Consider the following 21,825-nt stretch of genomic DNA (forward strand, 5'->3'; position numbering starts at 1 on the left):
GTCAGTAAATTAGATGGAAGCGCCGAAAAACGAATCAGGGCAGAATACCTAAGCTAGCCTTCTTCGACGTCTGTTCTTCCATTTACACCACCATTCATTCAGTCACCTCAAAACACGAATATTTCTTTCACATACTTACTCCCTAGTACGCTCCATTAACTTATTTAATATTAACGAGCAGAATTATGCACGTAAATCAGATGCTAGAGGTAAAATCATGGAAGTGGACCAGGATACTCACGAAGCCAGCCTTCTTCAACGTCTGCTTGGAATTTGTTGCCCTTTCTGATCATGAAACACGAATACTCACTAGAAATGCTCACCTCTATGTTATCTCCATTGCCATATCTAATTTTCACAAGCACAATAATACAAGTAAATTAACTGTAACTGCTTGAAAATGTGGAATCAAGGCAGGATACTCACCTCATCACTCCTAAATGTTCTCTTGAAACATCCAAGTTTATAATAAACAATATATATATATATATTTTTTTTTTTCACGCCATGGGTGGGATAAAGAAAGGTAAATGCGTAATCGACGGTTTAAGCATGGTTTATTTGTAGTTATGGTATGTGGTGGTTTAGAGGTTAGAATGCCCCATTATGGAGTGACAGAATTGCACAAGTTCTATCCCCAAGTAGTGACTATGAATCTGTATGCCTGTCAGTCTGTCTCTATGTTTATTTATCAGTCTAGCTGTTTATCTATTTGTCTGTCTCGAGATATCTTAATACTGTAAATGATCATCACAAATGGATCACCTCTGTGTTACCATATCCTCTGCCATTTGGTTGCCCTTCATCCAGTTTACACCTTTTCTGAAATCTCTCTCCATTCCCTCCTTCCATCTCATCATCAGTCTCCCCCTTCCCCTCCCACACATGCACATTTCCAGCCAGTCTCTTACTTTCTGCTCCTCCACATGGCCAGACCATCTCAAAATGCTTTCATGCTCATCATCATTAGCACCACAACTTCCTTTCACTTTATCATTTGTTGTTGCTTATGAATTGCTTGTAATTTTAGCAAACCTTATTACAAGGATGTCAATACCTCATAGTTATTATTATTGTTGCTGTGGCATGTTAGGTGTACCTGTTATTCCAAAACCTTAAGCAGATGAATCCCAAATGGTGATGATGGTATTAATGATATTTTTTTTCAGGTTGAGTGAAATGGCACATTGGAGCAAGTGGTGTACCAGAGCCATGTGCGAGTGGATCCCAGATGACGATGTAGGGAAGTGTAGCTTTGGCCAGGCAGCTGAGTTGGTAGGATGTGCTGTGGGTAACCCAGGGATTCAGGTTCAGACAGGCCCAAAATGGGCACAAAACAGGAAGGTTTGGCTCTTCTGTCAGTGTTCAGGTTTGGAATTTTCATAATTTTGTTCCCTCTCCAAATAATTGCAGCCAAACCTAGATCTAGGTATAGCATGGTTAAGGATAGCATAAAATTTCTTGAGTGCTATAGTCCTTTCACGCAAGAAGTCCGTTCAGGGTGGGGCCCACCTGGTGAATCACCTCTAGCGATGCTGCCAAATCAACCGTAGTACGTGCCTCTCTCTCTCTCTTATTTCCCATCTATGTGCTATTTGAAATTGTTTTTTATATTCTTTATATAGTAAAGGAAGCTATATAGTACATTGAGTATCACTTTTTAGAATTATAACAACAATTTGAATGAATTATATGACACGTGGCAGCGCTTATTTCCCATGTTGCCACGCCGAGGTCGGCGAGGGACCCAGGGTCACTCCCTGTCTAGCACAACAAGACATAGCAGCTGAACATTTCGTAGAGTCATTCTTCGTCAATATAACAGAAAGTTCTGATGACGAAGAAGATTATGATTAAAGATCAGAGAGAGGATTAGGCCTATAGGGGAAACCTCTTAAAAATAAAACGCGCCTAGACTTTTACCTCATAGGTGGTGTGGAAAAAAAGTTGAAAATAAATAATAAATATATACAATATACATATATATATATATAGAGAGAGAGAGAGAGAGAGAGAGAAACAGGTGAGATGGGGGTAGGTAGGGAGACAGAGTGATAATCCGATAATTGGTGGTCAAATTGGCAACGTCGCACTCGGGGTTATTCCAACTTCTGCCACACCCTGAACGGACTTCTTGCTGCGAAAGGAGTATAGTGATATCCATGCTGCTAGATCTTTGGCAACTTCCCTATGCAGTCCCCTATCCCTGAGGTCACACTCTTTTGACCTCATCCCAGCTCTTCTTTGGTCTGCCTCTCGCAACCCTACCCCCAACGTTTACACATCCCTTTCTGCGCCCAGTTGTCAGCTCCTATCCTTTCCACATGTCCAGACAATCTCAGTCAGCACCTCCTCATCACAACAACACACTCCAGTCCCATCCTTGCTCTCAACTCTTCAGTCATAAACCTAGCCCCCCAAGGCCTCGCGTTCAAGGACGCACTGCACATCCACCCACTCATTGTCATTTCTGTATGTTTAAGCCTGCAAGTATCCTCTTCCTTTGCAGCCCAAGTGTCACTACCATACAGTATTGCACTCCTGGCACATGACACATACAGAGGTCCTTAGCACAGAGGGAAAGCTCTCTCAGTGTCAGGATAGGCAACAGCTCACTGAATTTCTTCCAACAACTCCTCACTCTAGCCACAGAGCTAGCTTCAGCCCCACCTCCAGCACATAACATGTCTTCCAAATAACAAAACTCTTCCACATACTCGAGAGACTCACCAACAAGGTCAGTCCCTCCATGCCTAACAAGCTTCACCTGCTCTCCCCAACACACGGCACACATGAAATCAGCATTATCTCGCGTCTACCTCTAGTACCACTACGTATCTTATGGACTCACTTATCACAGACTGCACAAGATGGAATTACTTTCCACGCCCTTGTGGCAGATCTCACATGGCCACTCTCCCTCTTCTTTGACAGTACTGCCACCAGCCCTATACACCATCACTTTAGTAATATCTGCATTTACTTTGAGCCCTTGTGTTTCATACCATCTTTGCACTTCCCAAATCTTTCCTCCGCCTTCCTTTCATTCTCTGTAATCAACACAGAACAATGAATATGGCATCTGTGGTCCCTTTGCCTGACATAAACCCAAACTGTATCTCATCAATATTCACATTTTCTTTAAACATACCTGTAGTGCCCGGAAGTGATAATTAGTTGTATCTAGTTTATTTTATATGACCAAAAGTTCAGTTAAGTGAGAGAGAGTGGCCGAGGCATGGCTGTTACCATGCGGACGTGTCCAGAACATAGATTAATTACCTAGTTGCTTAGTCACTTTTTTTTTCCTACTGTAATTCACTAGTATTAAGTCTCTTTATAATATAATATCTCTAGTTGATGAGGCATTGTATAATGAGGGTTTACTGTATTTAGTAACTAGAATACGAAATGCTATAGAGTTCTGTCTGGGCCTCAGATAAATGTGTGATTTTTGTAGGCCAAGTATTAGGTGCCCAGAGACTGTGAATTATTTATTATTGAGTTGAAATGACTTTGCAATTCAGTACTTCTTAGGGCTATGTTGTGAGTAAATGTTCACATAGTTGCTTTGTGAGGCACAATGATGTTGATGCAGTGATGATTTTCATGGTTAGAGTTACAGTTATTCATGCTTACTGTATTTGTTACAGTGCTTTTTCTTCCATGTTATCCCTGCAATAAGTATTATTTTGAGCAGACCTATGTGTCTGTAGTGCCATGTGTTATTCTGTTATTACTTGAGATGCTGAGTGTTGTAACTCATGTTTCTTTATTATGAGACCTTCCTGATCATGTGAAGGGATTACTTGCATTGGGAGGAATAGTTATTCATTATTCATATTAACTTCTAGCGGGTCCCAGTGTGGAGGTCGAAGTACCTGAGGGAGTCAAAGTTCAAGTGTGGAGGTCTAAGCACCAGTGAGTGAGTCAAGGTCCCAAGTGTGGAGGTCAAGGTCGGCAGTGGCAGAGGACTGGACCAGTGAAATTTGTGCTCAGAGGGACAATTATGAATAAACACATTGGACTGGGACAGAGGAGCTAAGTTTTGTGCATTTGAAATTAGGACCATATAGGTATATATTTTTTGAACAATGTACCACTGATTCATGTTTAATCTGTAAAGCAAGTAGCTGGGGAAGATTTCTACTTTTTGGTCTTGTTAATACACATTCCCTCCCACTCGAACCTTATTGTTTGTATAACCCTTGAGAACTGGTGGTGTAGAGCTTACCTAGTAGTTTATTAATGTACAACCTAGAAGCATTCTGGGAAACTGCGAAGGTTGGGCTTGGGTTGACCTAGTTGGAGACTGGCCCAGTCATTTTGGCATGCTACCACTCTTAACTTGGCCACTTGAAATGTAATAAACGCAACTGAAGAGGCCGTTAATGGGAGAGAGTCTCCATCAATCTGAGTTCCTGACTGTTTCATCACACATTGGTCATCAACAGTGACTTGTTTTCTACCCCTTTTGACCATGTAAAAGTCTGGATCGCAGAGGTGACAGTACATACCTTCTAGAACTCTCTCCTTTACCTTCATTTTCTGGTCTAAAACTTTATGCCTCTATAATTTCTTCTTTCCAGGGCATCACCCTTCCCCTTGTAGACATTTACAATTACTGTACACTCTTCAGCTAATCATCTGGGACTACACGCTCAGTTATAATCGTATTTATCAGGTCAGTTACTAACCTTGCTTCTGTATCTCCTGAGGCCTTCAGTGTTTCAACAGTCAACCCAGACACACCTGGTGCCTTCCCCACCTGCATTATTATTATTATTAGTAGTAGTAGTAGTATAATTACTATATTATTATTATCGGAAGCAGGCTGTAGTATGGTACCAGCCTGTGAGGGCAGTACTGTACTCTCAAGGAAGGTGGAAAAGCTGGTGATAGGGAGAGCTGGAGCTCCCCCTTGACATTTTTCAGTGTCACTAACATAGAGGGCAGGCCAGCATACCCTGCCAAATATTTTTATAACTACCTTTTATAACTACATGCACTTTATGCATCATACCCCATACCCTACAATGACACAGGTTGGTGCCAGTAAGGGCATGTGGCTGGAAAAGGACATCTAGGGGTTAGAACGCCCAGTCAGAATGACATCCATGCATGGCTTTGTCCCCGAGAAGCAACTGGATTTTTTTTTTTTATACACCACCAAGGGAGGTAGACAGGTCATCTACCCTTACATGTATTGGACTAGGTTAGCCTAGCCACAGGATCCTACACCATGAAAGAAGTATGATGAGACTGTATTTAATGATAATAGATATGTAAACTATTGTATCCATCTAAGAAGAACAGTAGTAGTAGGTGTACAGTACAACCTTTCAGATCCAAAATGCCTAGGTCCAAAGGCTTTATGCAAAATGGAACATTTTGGAAAGTGGAATCATAATGGCAGCTGTGAGAAATGACTTGTGAAACAAATAATGTAGTCAAGGCAATTGAGAACAATAAGTAAACTGAAGCACTTGCATTAGTAACTTATTATCTGCTCTTAAACATGTCCACAAAAGAACTCAGTCTTCAGTTATACCTTGAATGTGTGAGGACATGATATCAACACCCCTCTATATCATGAAAAAAAATTTTGGAAATTGGATGTTCGGATTTGGCAGGTTGTACTGAACTAGCAGTAGTAACTGTAGGCTTATCTGAATGTGAATTTGGTGGACTGCTGGCGCCAAAACTGGTCTGGGGGAAAAAGAGGGTGGTGAGGGACATAATTTTGTATTACCTTGTACTGTAGTTAAGCCACATGATTATATCAGTCCCACCACACGAAGGAGTCCCTCTTAGCATCATGTGTACAGTACGAAAGGCTCCTTAGGCAGACTTGTGTTAAAGCGAACAAGTAATGATCAGAATACACTTGCAGAGTTACTAAACAGTGGACACCAAACATAGCCTAAAGTCCTTTCATCCATCCATCTATCATCCAATCCTACATTGCCCAATAAGGAGCATAGGAGCCTGGGGCTAGGCAGTTGGTCCCGACATTTAAGATGAGAGTGACCAGCCTCACTCATCCCTGAGTGGCATTACATGAGCAATCAACCCCAACCACCCCTAGGATATAAACCTTAACTGGCTCAATCCAACTGGAGCACAATAATTACCCACTAAACCACCAGGCGCCTGGTCCTTTCATATCATATATTAAGGCTACAGCATGCTTGCATGCATTGCCCTTGGCCAATTAATGGTGGCTCTCCACACTTCTCAATGTCTGGAAGCCTCCCTATTCAGTCTCTTATCCCTGGAATGAAACCATTTGGCTTGTCACTCAATGTAAAGCCACCTGTAAAGGAAAGAAAAGCAATAAGAAGTGACAGGAAAGATGGGAGAAATAGGAAGAGAGGAGGGGAGGCACAGAAAAAGAATGATAAAGGCTAAGGAAGAAGTAGGCAGCACTACATCAAGTGAGTGGATGATGGTACAGTACATATAAACATTCTTATGTATATTTTATATTATTTTTTTTATCCACATAAAATTTATCAACTAATTTAAGAGGATGTTAAGGTGTATAAAATAAATTGCTAAAGAAGAGGTGTTAGGAAAGCTCCACAGCCTTTATACTGTACTTGAAAGGTATATTCATTTGTAAAATTTACTATTTTATTTTTTCTTACTGCTTCCAAACTATTTAATTCATCTTAGAAGAATAGCCTGATGGTGAAGGGGTTAGGTTGAGTTATAGGTTTTTGCATTGCATGAAGTTAGGAGTTTGGATGCTTGAATGATAGTCCCATTGTACTGGGCATGATGTTGATAGTTAATAAGTGTTGTTCAGTTAGGTCTTAGTTATAGGTTTTTGTACTGTAAGGTGAAGCTAAGATTTTGAATGCTTGAATAATAGTTCCGTTCCACTAGACATCCACTTAGTAGTTCGTTAGGTGGTAGATGGTTGGGAACATCATCCCTGGTAGGTGCTACCATGTGAGTGGTGTGGGAACAGAATCCTGGTACCTGGCCTTGCACAACAATCCCAGATGGAGACCTCAGCCTCAGTTACACGGTTGTCAGAGTACTTGATAAGACTGCTATACATGTATATCTCTTGTACAAAACTAAAATCTGTTCATTAGGGATAGGCTGGATTTGTTAATTGAACACGACACTCAGGCAGGAAACTCAACCAAATGTACGCAGTTGTCGTAGTTAGGCAGAGACAACAGTTAGGCATCAACTGAGCTGAAAAGGTTGAGAGATCTTTGTTAGGCTAGAGTAAACACACTATAGGAACTCAACCAAATTTATGCAGTTGTCATAGTTTGGGGAGAGACAACATTCAAGCATCAACTGAGCTGAAAAGGTTTAGGGATCTTTGTTAGGTTAAACACATTACAGTACATGTATACTGTAGATGCCATCAACAGGTTATTAAAGGCTTGCATGTGGAGGCATAGCCAAGTCCCTCAAAATGATAAAAGCAAATGTAATACTGTTGATAGTTCTTCCTAGTTTTGTACTTTTATTATTATTTTTTATTATTAATGCAGCCCACCTTATCTATTAGGTGGAAATTATAGTGAGGATGAATATGGTGATGATGATGATGATGATGATGACAACAGCTCACATACTTGTGTGATAGTTTCAGTTTCCTTGGTTCTGGATCCTACCTTGCTTCTGTGTGGGAATTAGGGTTGGGATGATGATCATGAATATTTTGTGCCCTAGGGAAAATGGCCTAAGGTTCACATTAATCATCAGGAGTTAACTAGAAAGCAGTACTAGGTTCAGCCATTGAATTATTATTCACTAATTGTTAACCCTATGTACATTTTCTACACAGATGTCAGATATTTATTGGGAACCATATATGCTGTGAGGGGTTGGGGGTCAGGAAGAGTGAGCCTAGATGTGCTTTTATTAAAATTTGACACCACATGACATATGTACTAATGTTTAAGTAATATCAAAGCAGTGTTCATGCAGTCAGAGCCATATTATTAAAACTGAAAGTACAGAAGCATCAGAAAACCCAAAATTTGTATGAGTGATGGGGTATCTGCTGGAGAAAGGGCAGCCTGATGGCAGAGGACAGGGTGACATGAAGGCAGGTTCATTTGTGGCCACCCCTTCTGGGATTAAGGTATCTGGCCATAAATAGACATGTACAGTATAGAACACCTGTACTTGTTAGATTAATCAACTTGCAGCCCACATTACAGAGTGTAGTCAGCAGTAGTACAGAAGGATCGGATATGTTATGTCACCATGACATGGCTTGGAAATTATCCTTTGATGATCCTTATCCATAACATTGCACTCTTAGTTTTAATAATATGGCCATAAATCCTCTTTATAAGTCTGGGATGCATGCAGGCAAATTTCTGCTTTAAGTGAAGTACCTTAGAGATGTGTTAGAGTCATGAGGAGGGCTAAAAAGCCAAAGGCAAATCTAAAACAACAGAACAAAGCAACTTTATGAAGAATGACAAGCAATTTTAACAGGAAAAAAGGTGTTATTTATCAGCAGTGTATTTTGAAAGTTTTCAAGGAAACAAAATTGGTGCATCAATCTGTTTCATGACAGTAAAAAAAAGAAAAGCTCTTATGCAGTCCTTTAGTACCCCTTGAGAAGCGTAGGAGTACGAGGCTAGTGTTTTCAGTCCAGACATTTAATGGCAGAGTGACCAGTGGTTCATGTATATCTGATCTGATCTTGTTTCTCCTGATTTACAGTATGAGTTGAATGGAAAAGTTTGTAATATAACATTGCTGCCTGCTATGGGAAAAGTTCTGATAATTTAGCGTGATCCTGACTTATGAGAGGACTGGCTAAATGTATGATACAGTATAAAAAAATTGTACAGTATATACTTTCAGATGGATTTATGATCAGTTTTCTGCCATAGCTGTGATTTCTTTTTTTCAAGTTGGACGAGGAGAAGAGAGAACTGAATTTAACCCATGTCTCTTAGTTATGAGATGAAATTTGACATTTCTGAGGCAATCATTCTACCTCCTGACTGTATTTCACTTACTGTTCAATTTTAAGGTCTTTTAGTAATGTCTTTTATGTAACATTTCTTCATGCTGCTGTTTCCTTTTTATGGCCATTTCTTCTTGATTCCATTTCATTATATAATTCAGTGTCATGGCCTGTATTACTTGGCAATTGGAGTTTGTTATGTAGTTCATTTTTGGGGGGCCAGGGCGTAATTTGATAATGGTAGATTAAATATGATATTGGCCATCATTTTTCCTGAAAATCTTGCACCTCAAAATTTACCAATGAACCTCTGCATAAACCTTCCAGCATTTAATCAGATAATCATAGTACTGTATGAGTTACTAATATTCATGAATTTCACCCTGTTTTACCTCAAAGCTTATGTGTGGTTGATATGACCCTTCTGGCTCAATAGTCAATATGGAGAGGAGAAGGTTTTATTGTAGGAGGCGATTTGTTTGTGGCCACCCCAAACGGGATTGAGGCGTCTGGCAATAGATAGATAGATAGATAGAATATAGCCAGCTCTATTGCCTGGTGATATTGGTGCCACCATGTGAAGGCATCCCTCTCCAGTATCAACCAGAACCTAATTCTCAATAAAAAAGAAGGGTGAGGTATGATTCAGCAACATGTAAGAAAAAATAAATAAATGAAAATGAAAAAATATAAAGGACAGTTTGTGGTTGTTTAGAATGAGTCATAGTTGTAAGGAAGGAGTAAGTCTCCTGGGTTACCATTCATACTGACACCCAGTCTAACAACAGTTGGCCATCAGCTCAATTACAAGAGATTAGGAATTTATGTTAGGATAGAATTAATGCTCTGTAGGCAATTTTGATCACCTTAGGAGTTCCCTTCAGACTGTCTCTCTTCATATGATATCTCCTTGGTTACTAGTCTTATCATCTGTGCAGTCTTGCCACACTTGCCATCAACTAATCTGAAAGGGTTGGAGATCTCTCAGGCTAGAAAAAATAACTTGTAGACAGTTTTAATAATCTTCAGAGACCCCATTAGCCATTGTTTCCTCTGGTAGAACTAGGCCAGTAAGCAAGTTTAATCTCCTTTGGAAGAGTCTCCAAGTAGTGAAGAAGTTGATCAAGGCTTTAGCCACTCCAGTTCATGTACTCTTTCCTAAGCTGAATGATATTACTTAGAATTAACAGGATTAAAATACAATACCAGATGCCAAGACCCATGGATTAAGTATTTTATTTCAGTTTTTTCCCCTTCGTTCTTTCCTCGTCTTTCTGCCTACAGGTGACTTTACACTCCCAATTCTGTCTTGCATTCCTTCATTCTTTCCTCTTCCTTCTGCCTTTGGGTGACTTTACACTGAGTGACAAGCCAAGTGGTTTCCTGTACACCAGGAAACCACAAGCCAGTGGAGGTTCATATCCAAGGGATGATTGGGGTTTATTGCTCACATAATGCCTCTCAGGGATGAGTGAGGTTGGTCTCTCTCATCTTAAATGTCAGGACCAACTGCCTAGGCCAGGGCTCCTACGCGCCTCATGGGGCAACGTAGGATTGGATGATGGATGGATGGATGGATTTCAGTTTTAACCACACACTTGAAAGATGAACTGATTTTATTCATGCTTCCTTCAGATGATATTCAGCATGGGAAAGACTTTGAACTGGAGGGGTTATATCGTATCATTTATGAAGGTTCCAAGATGCTTGCATGCATTGGCTTTGGTCACCTAATGGCGACTTTCCATGCTGCTCGATTGCAGTAGTTTCATGCTCAGAGTATGACCAATGAGTACTGTACTGTCTTCCTGTGCAGTGTATATTTTGTCATTTGTACTCTCATTATAAGTTTCATTAAAGAATTTGTATCATATGTTTAGTTTCTGTGTCACTCGGTGTGTTAAGTTTATGTAATATATGGTTAATCGTTTAAGTCCTGCCGTTCGAAAGCAGACTAAGTTGCAGTTTTTACTTTCTCCCTTTATATAAGTAGCAACTGCTCTATATTCTTTCCATAGCACTTGTTCATGATTAGCATTAAACTGCAGGCTTAGGTATTCCAAGTAGTTCAGGAAATTTCGAGATATCTCCTCCTAAAGCGACATTAATAGGTACATGACAATTTAGTTTAGTCTGTGCAGGTTGCTCAATTTCTCATTTTTTGTAACATGTAAAGAAATAAAATACAGTAGAAGTTTTAGCCGCTACCCTAATGGGGCCGCGGTAGCATGGTCAGTAAGGTGCTGGCCTGATGATCAGGAGGACCCGGGTTCAAGTCCCGGTGTGATAGAGGTTTCTTTAAAATGTGGCTGAGGAAAGTTTGCGTAGCAGGCTTTCCTTAAAACCACAAGGCCCCATACTTGCACTTCAGCTCACACACACTAAGACACTTACACACACGCTACTACACACATCAAGACACACACACACTACTACATACATACACACATCAAGACACACACACACAAGACACGTACACAGCCACCTTCACACAGTAGACACACACAAAACACACCACACACACACACAGAGGGTGAGACAGGCATACCACAGGCAGACAGCAGACACACCACGGGCAGACAGAGAAGGGTATATACAAAACACAGGGAGTGAGAGAGGAGGGGGTTTTATTAAAAAGTCCAATTTTGGTATACCTCCTGTGGCAAAATTGATATAGCCCCCCCTTTAATATTTTTTGGATATTTTCATTTAGTGCCTCCCAGGCCCCAGACCCACTCGGCTGAACCAAATTGTCTGGCGTCAGCTGGAACATGATATACCAGAGTTATGCCGGTCATGTGGGGGTTACTGGTGACAGTGTAGTAACTGTCAGGCTCCTATGACTCACTCAGCCGAACAAAATCGTCTGTCAGCTGGAATGGAATACTAGAGTTGTCCCAAGCACCAGAGGATTAAGATTCTTAACCCCCTGAGTGATGCTCGGGACAAGCATCACTCAGGGGTTAGGATTAACCCCTGGTGATGCTCGGGACAAGCAAAACTCAGGGGGTTAAGATTCTTAACCCTCTGGTGCTTGGGACAACTCTAGTACCCCATTTCAGCTGACTCAGACGATTTTATTCGACTGAGTGAGTCATAGGAGCCTGACAGTGTCAATACCGTCACCATTAACCCCCTCACGACCGACATAACTCTAGCATCATGTTCCAGCTGACGCCAGACAATTTGGTTCAGCCGAGACAGGATCCTAGGATCCTGAGAGACATTATAACATCACAAACAAAATACAAAATGCCTTCCTTCATCTTGAACGTACTATAATTCATTTACATTAAGTAAGCTCGTATTTTCGTATTTTTGCAGCTTATTTCATGTATCTTAGTTAAAAGAAAAAAATACTACGAGCCGGTGAATAAAACCAACACTTGTAGACGAAGACTATAATTACCAAACCGTTTCGGTGGACACTGCCACCATCTTCAGTGGTCAAGATAGTGAGAGGGAGTGACATACATACAAGGGTTCCTCTTTACATTTCAATTAAGGTCGAATAGGAATTACACCTGACCTGTCTGGTAATGTCCCCCCCCAAATCCCCCTCGGGTTAATCCCCGCTTACAATCTCCCCCACCCCACCTCACCTTTACCCCTCCATTCCTGCTACGACACAGGTAAGGTCAGATAGGAATTACACCTGACCTGTCCGGTAATGCCCCCCCCCACACAAAATCCCCCTTGGGTTAATCCCCGCTTACAATCTACCCCACCCCACCTCACCTTTACCCCACCCTTCCTGCTACGACACAGGTAAGGTCAGATAGGAATTACACCTGACCTGTCCGGTAATGTCCCCCCCAAAATCCCCCTTGGGTTAATCCCCGCTTACAATCTACCCCACCCTACCTCACCTTTACCCCACCCTTTCACACACACACAGGCATAAAAAGGAACCCTTGTATAATCAGTATGTCACTCCCTCTCACTATCTTGACCACTGAAGATGGTGGCAGTGTCCACCGAAACTGTTTGGTAATTATATTCTTCGTCTACAAGTGTGGGTTTTATTCACCGTCTTTGATTATCACGAAAGAGTGATTCATCCAGCCAATACTACGAGCTCTGTATCTTTTCATAGCCCTTCTTCGTGACTAGCATCGTATTCTAGTTATCTATAGTTACAACTGAGCATTCAAGTTGGAGGGATCACAACTTTAAGCAATTACAGTAAACACACAAACAAAAAGCAAGTGTCATCCTCTTGACCTCTCGTCTTCGCAAGAATGCAGCGGTGGCGCCATCTTGTGCGTGGAATGCGTGAAGTGCAGGCTCTTGAGTGGAAGGAGCACGGAGCCACGGGAGACTTAATAACATTCGCTAGTCAGCCAGTCTAGAAGCCTGGGACATTTGCCTGAAATAATAATAATAATAATAATAATAGAAATGACAACAAAACCAGTCTTATACATAATTCAATATCTTAGTCACTCGATCTGTCCATTCCGTCCCTTCAGTAAGAGGACGCATTTCTGTAAGCTATTTTTTCTAACATGGGAGGTTCGATACGTTTGATTGAGCCTATCCATAAGACTCCTAAAGCTGAGTAAATGCCTCTGAAAGTTGCAAAATATAAAATATAAAACGTCTATATGATATAAAAACCTTTGTTCACCTCCGGGACTCGATTTGTGGCGCCTAGACCAAGCTCTGACGTCATGTTTACACTGCTACCTTTAGACGATTTCCTGGAGCTTAAAGAAACCCTCTCGGGATGATGGGACAGACACAATAACCCCTTCAGACAGAGAATGACTTAGTTACTTTGTTCTAGGTAACCGGACGATTTTATTCAGCTTAGGAGATCCCCTCGTAGTGAAGGGGTTGATGGTGACTCTATCTAACCCCTCCAGTACGAAATTTCTCTCCAGAGTTGAAGAAAATCGTCTGGAGGAAGAAAAGATGAAAATCGAAAAAAGTGTTAATGTGGCGCGGTGTTGCTCCCGTAGTAGGGAAAAGCTACACGTACGATAGCAGGGGCTCTTTACCCTGGTACGTACTCTGGCCGTAGCCGGGAGCTGATCTTTCCGACCAGAAGCAACTGAAGGGCGTACAAGGCCGCTCCTTGCCCGCCACGTATAGAGACTGTCGGCGCGGTGTTGCTCCTGTAGGGGAGAACAGCAGGAGAGGGATGCACTGGGGCAACTCTCTCTCTGGGGTGTACTAAGGCCGGAGCCTTGGGTCGCCTTACCCTCGTACACTTTATTAGGCCGTAGTCTTGGGCCTCCTGCCCTAGAGGGTGTAACAATTGCCGTCAATACGGTGTTACCTGGGACTGAAGCTAGTTCAGTCCCACCCCTTTTCTGACGATGGTTGTCCCGCCTGCAAGGTAGTTGCCTTTCCCTGGTCACCTGGTGTTGGGGCAGTTGCGGGGAACAGGGGCTCAGGACTGTCACTAACCCCAATGTTGTATCCTCCTGAGGTGGTGGTGCGTTGGCGGCCCGGTGGTGGGGTGCGGGGTGGTGAGGTGGGAGGTCCGGCGGCGGGCACGGCGGGCATTTTACCACCCTCCGCTTTGTAAAAGTCACGACCCCCTGACTGGAGGTGATAGGTGGTGGAGGTGGATGTCTGGTGGGCCGGGGTGAGGTGTTGGAGGAGGCTGACCCAGTGGGTGGTGAAGGTGTTAGGCTCCTGATGGGGGTTGAGAGTGAGCCGGAGGGAGGATGGGTGGTCAGTCCGGCGTAGGAGGCGGAGAAGGTGGGGGGTCCCTCGGATTCTGACAGGTGGGCGGTCGTGGTGGCGCTATAGCACCCTCTCAATTTTCGTCTCTGGTTGTGGTGGTACGGTGGTGGTGGTTGTTTCCGCGGCGGTGAAGGTGGGAGTTGGTGATGGGTGGTGTGGTGCAGTGTTGGTGGTGGGCGTAGCGGGCGGTGATTGAGAGTGGTGGGTTGGAGGAGGTGGGGTAGCCGGAGGAGATGCAGGCGGAGGTGAGGTTGGTGAAGGATCAGAATCGGAGGAAGATAGTGGTGGGTCAGGTAAGGGTGAAGTGGGGGAAGGGGTTTGTGGGTATGGTGAGGTTGAGGTGGGGGGGGAGGTGAGCGAGGAAAGAGAGGCAGGTGAGAGTGAGGAGGAGGATGGTGTGATAGGGAAGGCGAATGAGTTGGCTGTGTTGGCGGGAAAAATGAGTGGCGGGGAAGTGATGGTGGCGGGTGGTGTGGGGTGGTAGGTGGGAGGGAGTAGGCAGGAGGAGGCGGTTTTGGGAAGTAGGTTAGGGGAAGATGAGGTAAGGGTTCTAGGAGGTCTGTGAAGGGGGAGGCAGGCTTTGTGTTGGGGAGGAATAGGAAGGGGGGAGGCGGTAGTAGTGGAGAAAGTGGTGTGTGAGGTGGGAAGGTTAGGAATAGGGGAGGGCAAAATAGAAGAGATAGTGAGAGGAAAGGAAAAGGAAAGATGTCGTTTCCCCCTGTCGTGGACTGGGGGAGATGTGAGGTGGCCTTCGTCATTACGGTGGGATGCGGGGGCAGTTGGGGGGGCGCCTTCTGTGCCTTTCTCGTCTTGCATTCCTGCTTTGAGGCTTGCGGCAATCCGCGTATGGTGGGGAGGCTTGTAAGTGCTCTTTTGTTGTTTTGCCGCGCCGGGCAACTTTTAGCTGTTCACGAATGTCGTGGATTGGGCACTCAGGGCAGCAAGGAGAAAATTCCCACGGATTTACAGGGATGAGATCCGTGGGGAATTGCTTGATGTTCCCGATGCGTTTGGGGGAGGAGTGGACGGCTAGAAGGCGCCTTATTAGGCTGATTTCTTTATCCAGGTCTCCCGTCGGTTTATGTATTATGAAGTGGTTTTTAATGAAACCGGGGAGGGTCCTGAGGAGTTTGTGGAATATGAGTTGTTCCCGGGTTTTTGCGTCTGTGCCCGGGTACGCAGCGGTGACGAGCCGCCTAGCCTGGATGAAGGTGTCATCAAGGCTTCCGTCGTATGTGAGGGCGTCTAGTTGCGATAAGGTTACAACTGTGCCCAGAGATGGCGTCACTGCCTGTTTCACAATTTGTTTGAATTGATCCCATTTTAGTCTCGGGACGATTTTCGGAGTGACAGTGACGATTATTTTACCCAGGTTAGGTAATGTTACTGCAATCTTTTCTTTGAGTCGAACCCTATGTCTAAGAGGGGGTTTAACCATATCCAAGTACTCATCAGTGTTACATTGGTCGGGTTGAATTTCGGCAATTGAATGTGATGTTTGGCTGCCATTGTACAAGTTTCCTTTTATCGTTCCTCCGTGCTTTTACTCGGATCCAGAACCACCGCTTGCCACCAGTGTTATGCTGGTGTTTTTAAGGCGAGTTCTCGTTATAAAAACACTAGCGACTGAAGCGGGGTCCTCTTTCTAGACCGGAAGTAAAGCACCAACAAAGGAACAGGACATAAAAACCAGGCAGTACACCTTAACACATCTATAACCTTAATTCTAACCGTTACAATACAACACAGAGTGATATTTGAGATACAGGGGAACAGAGACACAGAGTTAACATTCAGCACCACAAAATATAGTTACACTCAGTGCACACTACAATGCTCATACAGGGATATCTTAAATTATATATGGTATTGTCTGTGTGTCACCTTTAAGCAGGATATACACTGAACTGATCACAAAGGGGATAAACAAGATTGGGAGTTTGTAGGGGAAATATTACTATAAATAAGACAGGGTGCGGATAGCGACACTTGACACAGTCACCTGGTCACGGCGACACACTCAAGCGACTTTGATTAATAGTCGTGGAGAAGGAAGACGTGTTTCTGAGCTCTCCTCTAGCTGCAGGGTTGCCTCACCGGCGTTAGCTTTTTCCTTTTACTCGCCACTAGGGCGTTTTTCAATAAAGTTAGGTTAGCTAGACCTCATTTTCCTCCCTGGCCTTAGTAGATATAGTAGGTGTCTATATCTAATTACTGAGATTGCCTTTGCTTACTCACCTCTGGAGTGTACCCCCCACTGATCGCTCTGGGGTGAGTGACACACAGGCGCGTCCTCCCGAGAGTGGTTTGAGAGGGTAATCTCAGACTAGGTGTGTTTTCCCTGGTCAATTTCTCCCTTGGTTGTTTTTCTCTTTCTTCCCACTTCCCCTCACGGGGGAAGTGGTAATTATGGCGGACGCCACTACTGCCTCCCCCCCCTTCAGGGGGGGAGGTAGTCCTGACCGACCCCCGACTGCTGCACGGACGGACTACCCCCAGACTGAACGGCTCCAGACACGTACCCGTCTTGACATTAACATACACAACGCCGAGTTTGTCATGATTCATGCGGTTAGTTCCACTCCCCTGTCCAGCCTCAATCCCTTCATCATCAAGAAGATGATTGATGGGTGTGCAGGAGAGGTGGAACAAGTGAAAAAACTTGCGAGTGGAGACCTTCTCGTAAAAACCAAGAATTCAGCTCAGGTCAAGGATTTGCTTAAACTGAGGAAGTTCCACTGTCACGATGTCCAAAAAACGATCCCGCACGCCATGAATTCCTGCAAGGGTGTTATCACCTGCAGGGATCTTGTGCTTATGGAGGAGGAAGAAATCGTACAGGAACTTGCTTAGCAAGATGTAATAGAGGCCAGATTCATCACAAGATTTTCGGAAGGCATAAGGACGAAGACCGCAACAGTTGTTTTGACTTTTGGAAAGGTATCTCTCCCAACCAATGTGAAAGTTGGATATGAAATAGTAAATGTCAGACCATACATCCCGAACCCCCTTCGTTGTGCAAAGTGTCAACTCTATGGACACCACGAAAAGGCTTGTCGGGCTTCCAACATTGTGTGTGGCAAGTGCGCGACTGTAGGTCACTCTGCTGACAACTGTACATCCGAGACTGAGTGCTGCTTTCACTGCAAGGATGCTCACTCCACTTCCTCAAGGGTTTGTCCCAAGTGGAAGGAGGAGAAAGAGGTCTGCACAGTGAAGGCAACTGAGGCCATTTCCTTTTACGATGCAAGGAAGAAGGTGAAGGAGTTGCATGCAACTCCCAAGCCTAATATCTCCTATGCATCGGCGGTTGTGTCCCGTCCCGTGATGTGCACCGTTGAGACACAGACTGACCTTACATTCGCTCCTCATGCCCCACGCCCTACCTCTCGGTCTAAGCCTCCTGTACGTTCCAACTCTCTGACAGACATCCCTGTTGCCACTTCATACTCTCAAGCTGCCGCTGCTCCTTCGCAGTCAGTGCGGCCAAAACAGAAGCCTGACAAGTCAGATAAAATTAACTTGACCACACTCGCCAAACAGTCACGTCCTCATGTCCTTCCTGCTCCTAGTCCAGCGAGCGAGAGAAAGAATAGCTCTTCCTCGGTGGATTCTGGGACCCTTATTATTGACGAGAATATGGAGATCTCCACGAGCAAGCACCGGGAAAGGTCCCCCGGTAGCCACTCGCCTGGTGGAGGGCGGCATAAAAAACTAAGAGCACTGGCCACCCTCGTAAATCTTAAACCGTCGCTTTCACTGTATTACAGTGGAATTGTAGAGGTGTCGGGAATAAGTTACCAAATATAGCAATCTTGCTGTCAATACACATATTGCGCAGACGTTAGGTTTGTTTACAGGAGACGCGCCTGGAGTGGATCACCCTGATCCTCCACAGTTATAACACTACCATCTCGTATAGAAGATATGTGAAGAAGTCAATGTGGAGTCGCCATATACACTTACCACAAATCCACATTAATCCCACAAACGGAAGTGATTCTTAATTTTACTCTGGAAGCGGTCGCGTGCAGAAGTAAACGATTTAATTACACGTATCTCCGTCTATTTGCTCTCTGTACTGTACTCCAGCGTATGGCCCCATTGAGTACAGTGGATGCTTTAAATTCACTACTATCCATTTCATGGACCGTGTATCATGGTTTTTCTCAAATATCTTTCCAAACTGAATCAATTGATCGGTGATGATACTTATGACAGTGTACATGACACCTCCCGCTAATTTTTGGTAATATACGGCATTGCCAAGTGAGTAAGTTAGTGAAGGCGTTTACTTTCTTGACGTTGAAAGGCAAAGTCGCGTGAGTGTCCGTGCAAAGGGCTAATCTACACATGTAACTGAACGTCCGCTACCCGCCATCTCCTTCCTCTCCCTCCCTTCCTCCTCTCCTCTCCTCCCTCTGTCTCACTGTTTCCACTCTCTCTTCTTTCTTCAGGCATTCCCCCTGTCAATACCTGTATGTAAATAAATATACGTTAATATGCAATAAACATACCGTTTTACCATTATATTATTCAGTAGTAGCAGATAACTGGAAAGTTCTTAATGAAAAGGATATGAAGCGTGGTCTGACCTGCAACTAAGACTCACATAATAGGCTATTGGTTAAGTTTTCCCCAACGAGGGTGTCAAGGTGCGAGGTTGTCTGTCGGCAAAGATCAGCACTTGTAGTATACCTACTGACTCGCATCAGGCTAGTGAAGGACACGGGATGCCTCATCGCTGTCTAATGGCCGCCATGTCTGATACTGTGGGAACCGCGTTCGTTGCAGAAATGCAATTGCACTCCGACTCCTAATCCATATACAGAATGGAGAAAGCTGACCAGGATAGATTGTTAGGATTAATCTCAATGAGGTAAGTGAATCTTCCAAGTGTATAAATACATAACAACACACTCACACGCAAAACGCACACGACATATTGGTCACTCAATCAATCAATGCATCTCATCTCCCTATCAAATTATCTATTACATTTGTCTCTATCTCACCCGTAGTATACAAAACGGTGGCTCACCATTGATCCATTCAATAATTGCTACACTCGTTGTAGTAAATAGGGTTGTTATCTATTAGAAAGTATATATATTTATGAAAACACAACAACAGCATTTGTAGCATGATATCTTTAATATTTCACGAATGGCTTTTTGCCAGACTATGTTATTGTTTGAAAGTTTAACTGCATGCTTCTGTATGTATTCTACAATTAGTAGTTTTTCCTGCACAGGCCTTATGATCGCAGCGGAAAGCAGATGTCATGGGAATGACGGTGGGAGCAGTGCGTGCACTTGTACACCGCAACCCGGGTTCTCGCAGTGGTAAGGCACGAACAACCACCACCTGGGACAGACACTCCCCCTGCAACACCACCAGGCAGTCAACCGACACCCACCTCCACACCATCGTCTTCTTTGACAATTTTGCCATTGGTGCCAGTTTACGCCACCAAAGCGTACATGGTGAAAAATTTGGCTAAGAAAACATACTTTCACCATATAGCACGTTGACAGACGACTTACGGAAAAAGGACATCATCCCTAGTGAAACCTCAGACACAGCGGTGTGGCGATTACTACACAGGCCATGGGGTTGCGCTTATAAGACCTCAGCAGAGGAAAATGTACGTACGCAAGGAGTCACTTGATATTGTGTGCTGGCGCATTGGCACTCTTCCGATCACTTCAGGGAATATCGGAAGGAGGGGAGACGAGTGGAGCATACGTTGATGAGATGGTTCACCACGAGGATGCATCCCAGCAAGGAGTGGGTGGACACCTCACAGCCTGCGACCAGTGCCGCCTACAGTCGTCAGGTCCCGCCTGGAGAGGGTGAGTGCTTTGTAGGGTTGTTGCTGGCGGGCACATGCTGACGGTTTTGTTGACGATGCATTCTTGTGCTTCCCAGCAAAAAACAAAAGTGGTGACTATCACGGCGAAATGAAACCAGTAATCTCTTCCTCCGCTGGCTGACGTCGCAGCTCCTGTTCCAGCCTTGCCTGAGCCATCAGTGCTGGTGCTTGAGCAATGCGCCATACCACAACCAGCTCGAGTGAGGAAAGTCGCTGCCCTACCACACCTCCACCATCAAAACAAGCAGGCATCGTGGAATGGTTGGACGTGCTCGCCAGATACCATTCCCACCTACACGCCACACGCCCTGAGTTGCTGCAGATCTGTAAGCAGAACCGGAACCACAACCGCTGTACCAGATTGATGACGTCTATCCGTGCATAGGGTCATGAAGTCGTCCGACTCGCCACCAGCTCATCCTGAGCTCAACGCCATTGAGCAGGTCTGGGGGTTCAATGAAAAAACATGTGCGTTCCTCACTGCAGCGGTTCACTTCTCGGGCAGATCTGCAGGCCAGGATAGAGTGAAGCCAAGCTTAGTGCAACAAGGGAGGTGTGGGAAGGTGCGGTGAGACGGTCCAGAGCCTTCGAGGATGAGTACTGGTGCACGGATAACATCCATAAGCGTGTAGATCCCGTAATTATCAACATACCATGTGGGATTCTGAGGATGATCTGTTCCCTTGATAGTGACGAAGACTAAAGAATAAACTTTCTGTAATATGCTCTGTTGTTTGCATCACTTTTCTCTAACAATTATTATTATTTATTAGTATAGAGAGAGAGAGAGAGAGAGAGACAGAATTTCATATAAATCCATTACGGCCCTATTATAAACAGTTGATACACTTCAGAAACTGCAATTATTTGTAAGTTAAACTGTGTGATTGAATTTTGGACAATTTTATCTTACCCAAATGTTTGTAGTGAAATAATGTTTGATGGGGGGTAAAGGAATTAAGAGATCGTGATAGGAAATGATTATTATATTGGGTGAACAAGGTGATTTCAATACACGCTCTTTAGTCAACAACTCCTCATTTATATAATCTCTAGGATATTATAAGTAATTAACAATGATTAAATGAATATAGACTCTAATAAAAATAAATATACTGTATTTATGATACCTGATACTAATCATTATAATTATGATAGAGTGGATTAGAGGGGGGGGGGCTGGAAGGCCAGCAGGAATGAGGGTTGAGGGGGGAAGTGAGGAGCAGAGGTAAAATGAGGAGAAGGAAGGGAGAGGGGGAGAGGGAGGGAGGTAGGGAGGGAGAGGAAGGGATGG

The 21,825-nt window shown here is 44.0% G+C and overlaps 1 protein-coding gene across 1 annotated transcript in view; it reads left to right on the top strand.

Annotated features, from left to right (window-relative positions):
• The window catches only part of LOC145389942 (cAMP-dependent protein kinase catalytic subunit PRKX-like), a gene marked incomplete at both ends in the record, with an annotated part of 36,541 nt that extends 15,447 nt beyond the window's left edge, over positions 1-21,094 (top strand). Inside the window, 3 exons of the mRNA XM_080265051.1 lie at positions 19,926-20,135; positions 20,369-20,511; positions 20,917-21,094. Of these exons, the coding sequence (XP_080121177.1) occupies positions 19,926-20,135; positions 20,369-20,511; positions 20,917-21,094 (531 nt within the window). The remainder of the gene's footprint in view (positions 1-19,925; positions 20,136-20,368; positions 20,512-20,916) is intronic.
• Between the last annotated feature and the right edge of the window lie 731 nt (positions 21,095-21,825).

The sequence above is a fragment of the Coenobita brevimanus genome, unplaced genomic scaffold, assembly GCF_032717465.1.
Source record: "Coenobita brevimanus isolate Jiangsu-jjx unplaced genomic scaffold, ASM3271746v2 jjx.HiC_scaffold_2633, whole genome shotgun sequence".
Classification (NCBI taxonomy): domain Eukaryota; kingdom Metazoa; phylum Arthropoda; class Malacostraca; order Decapoda; family Coenobitidae; genus Coenobita; species Coenobita brevimanus.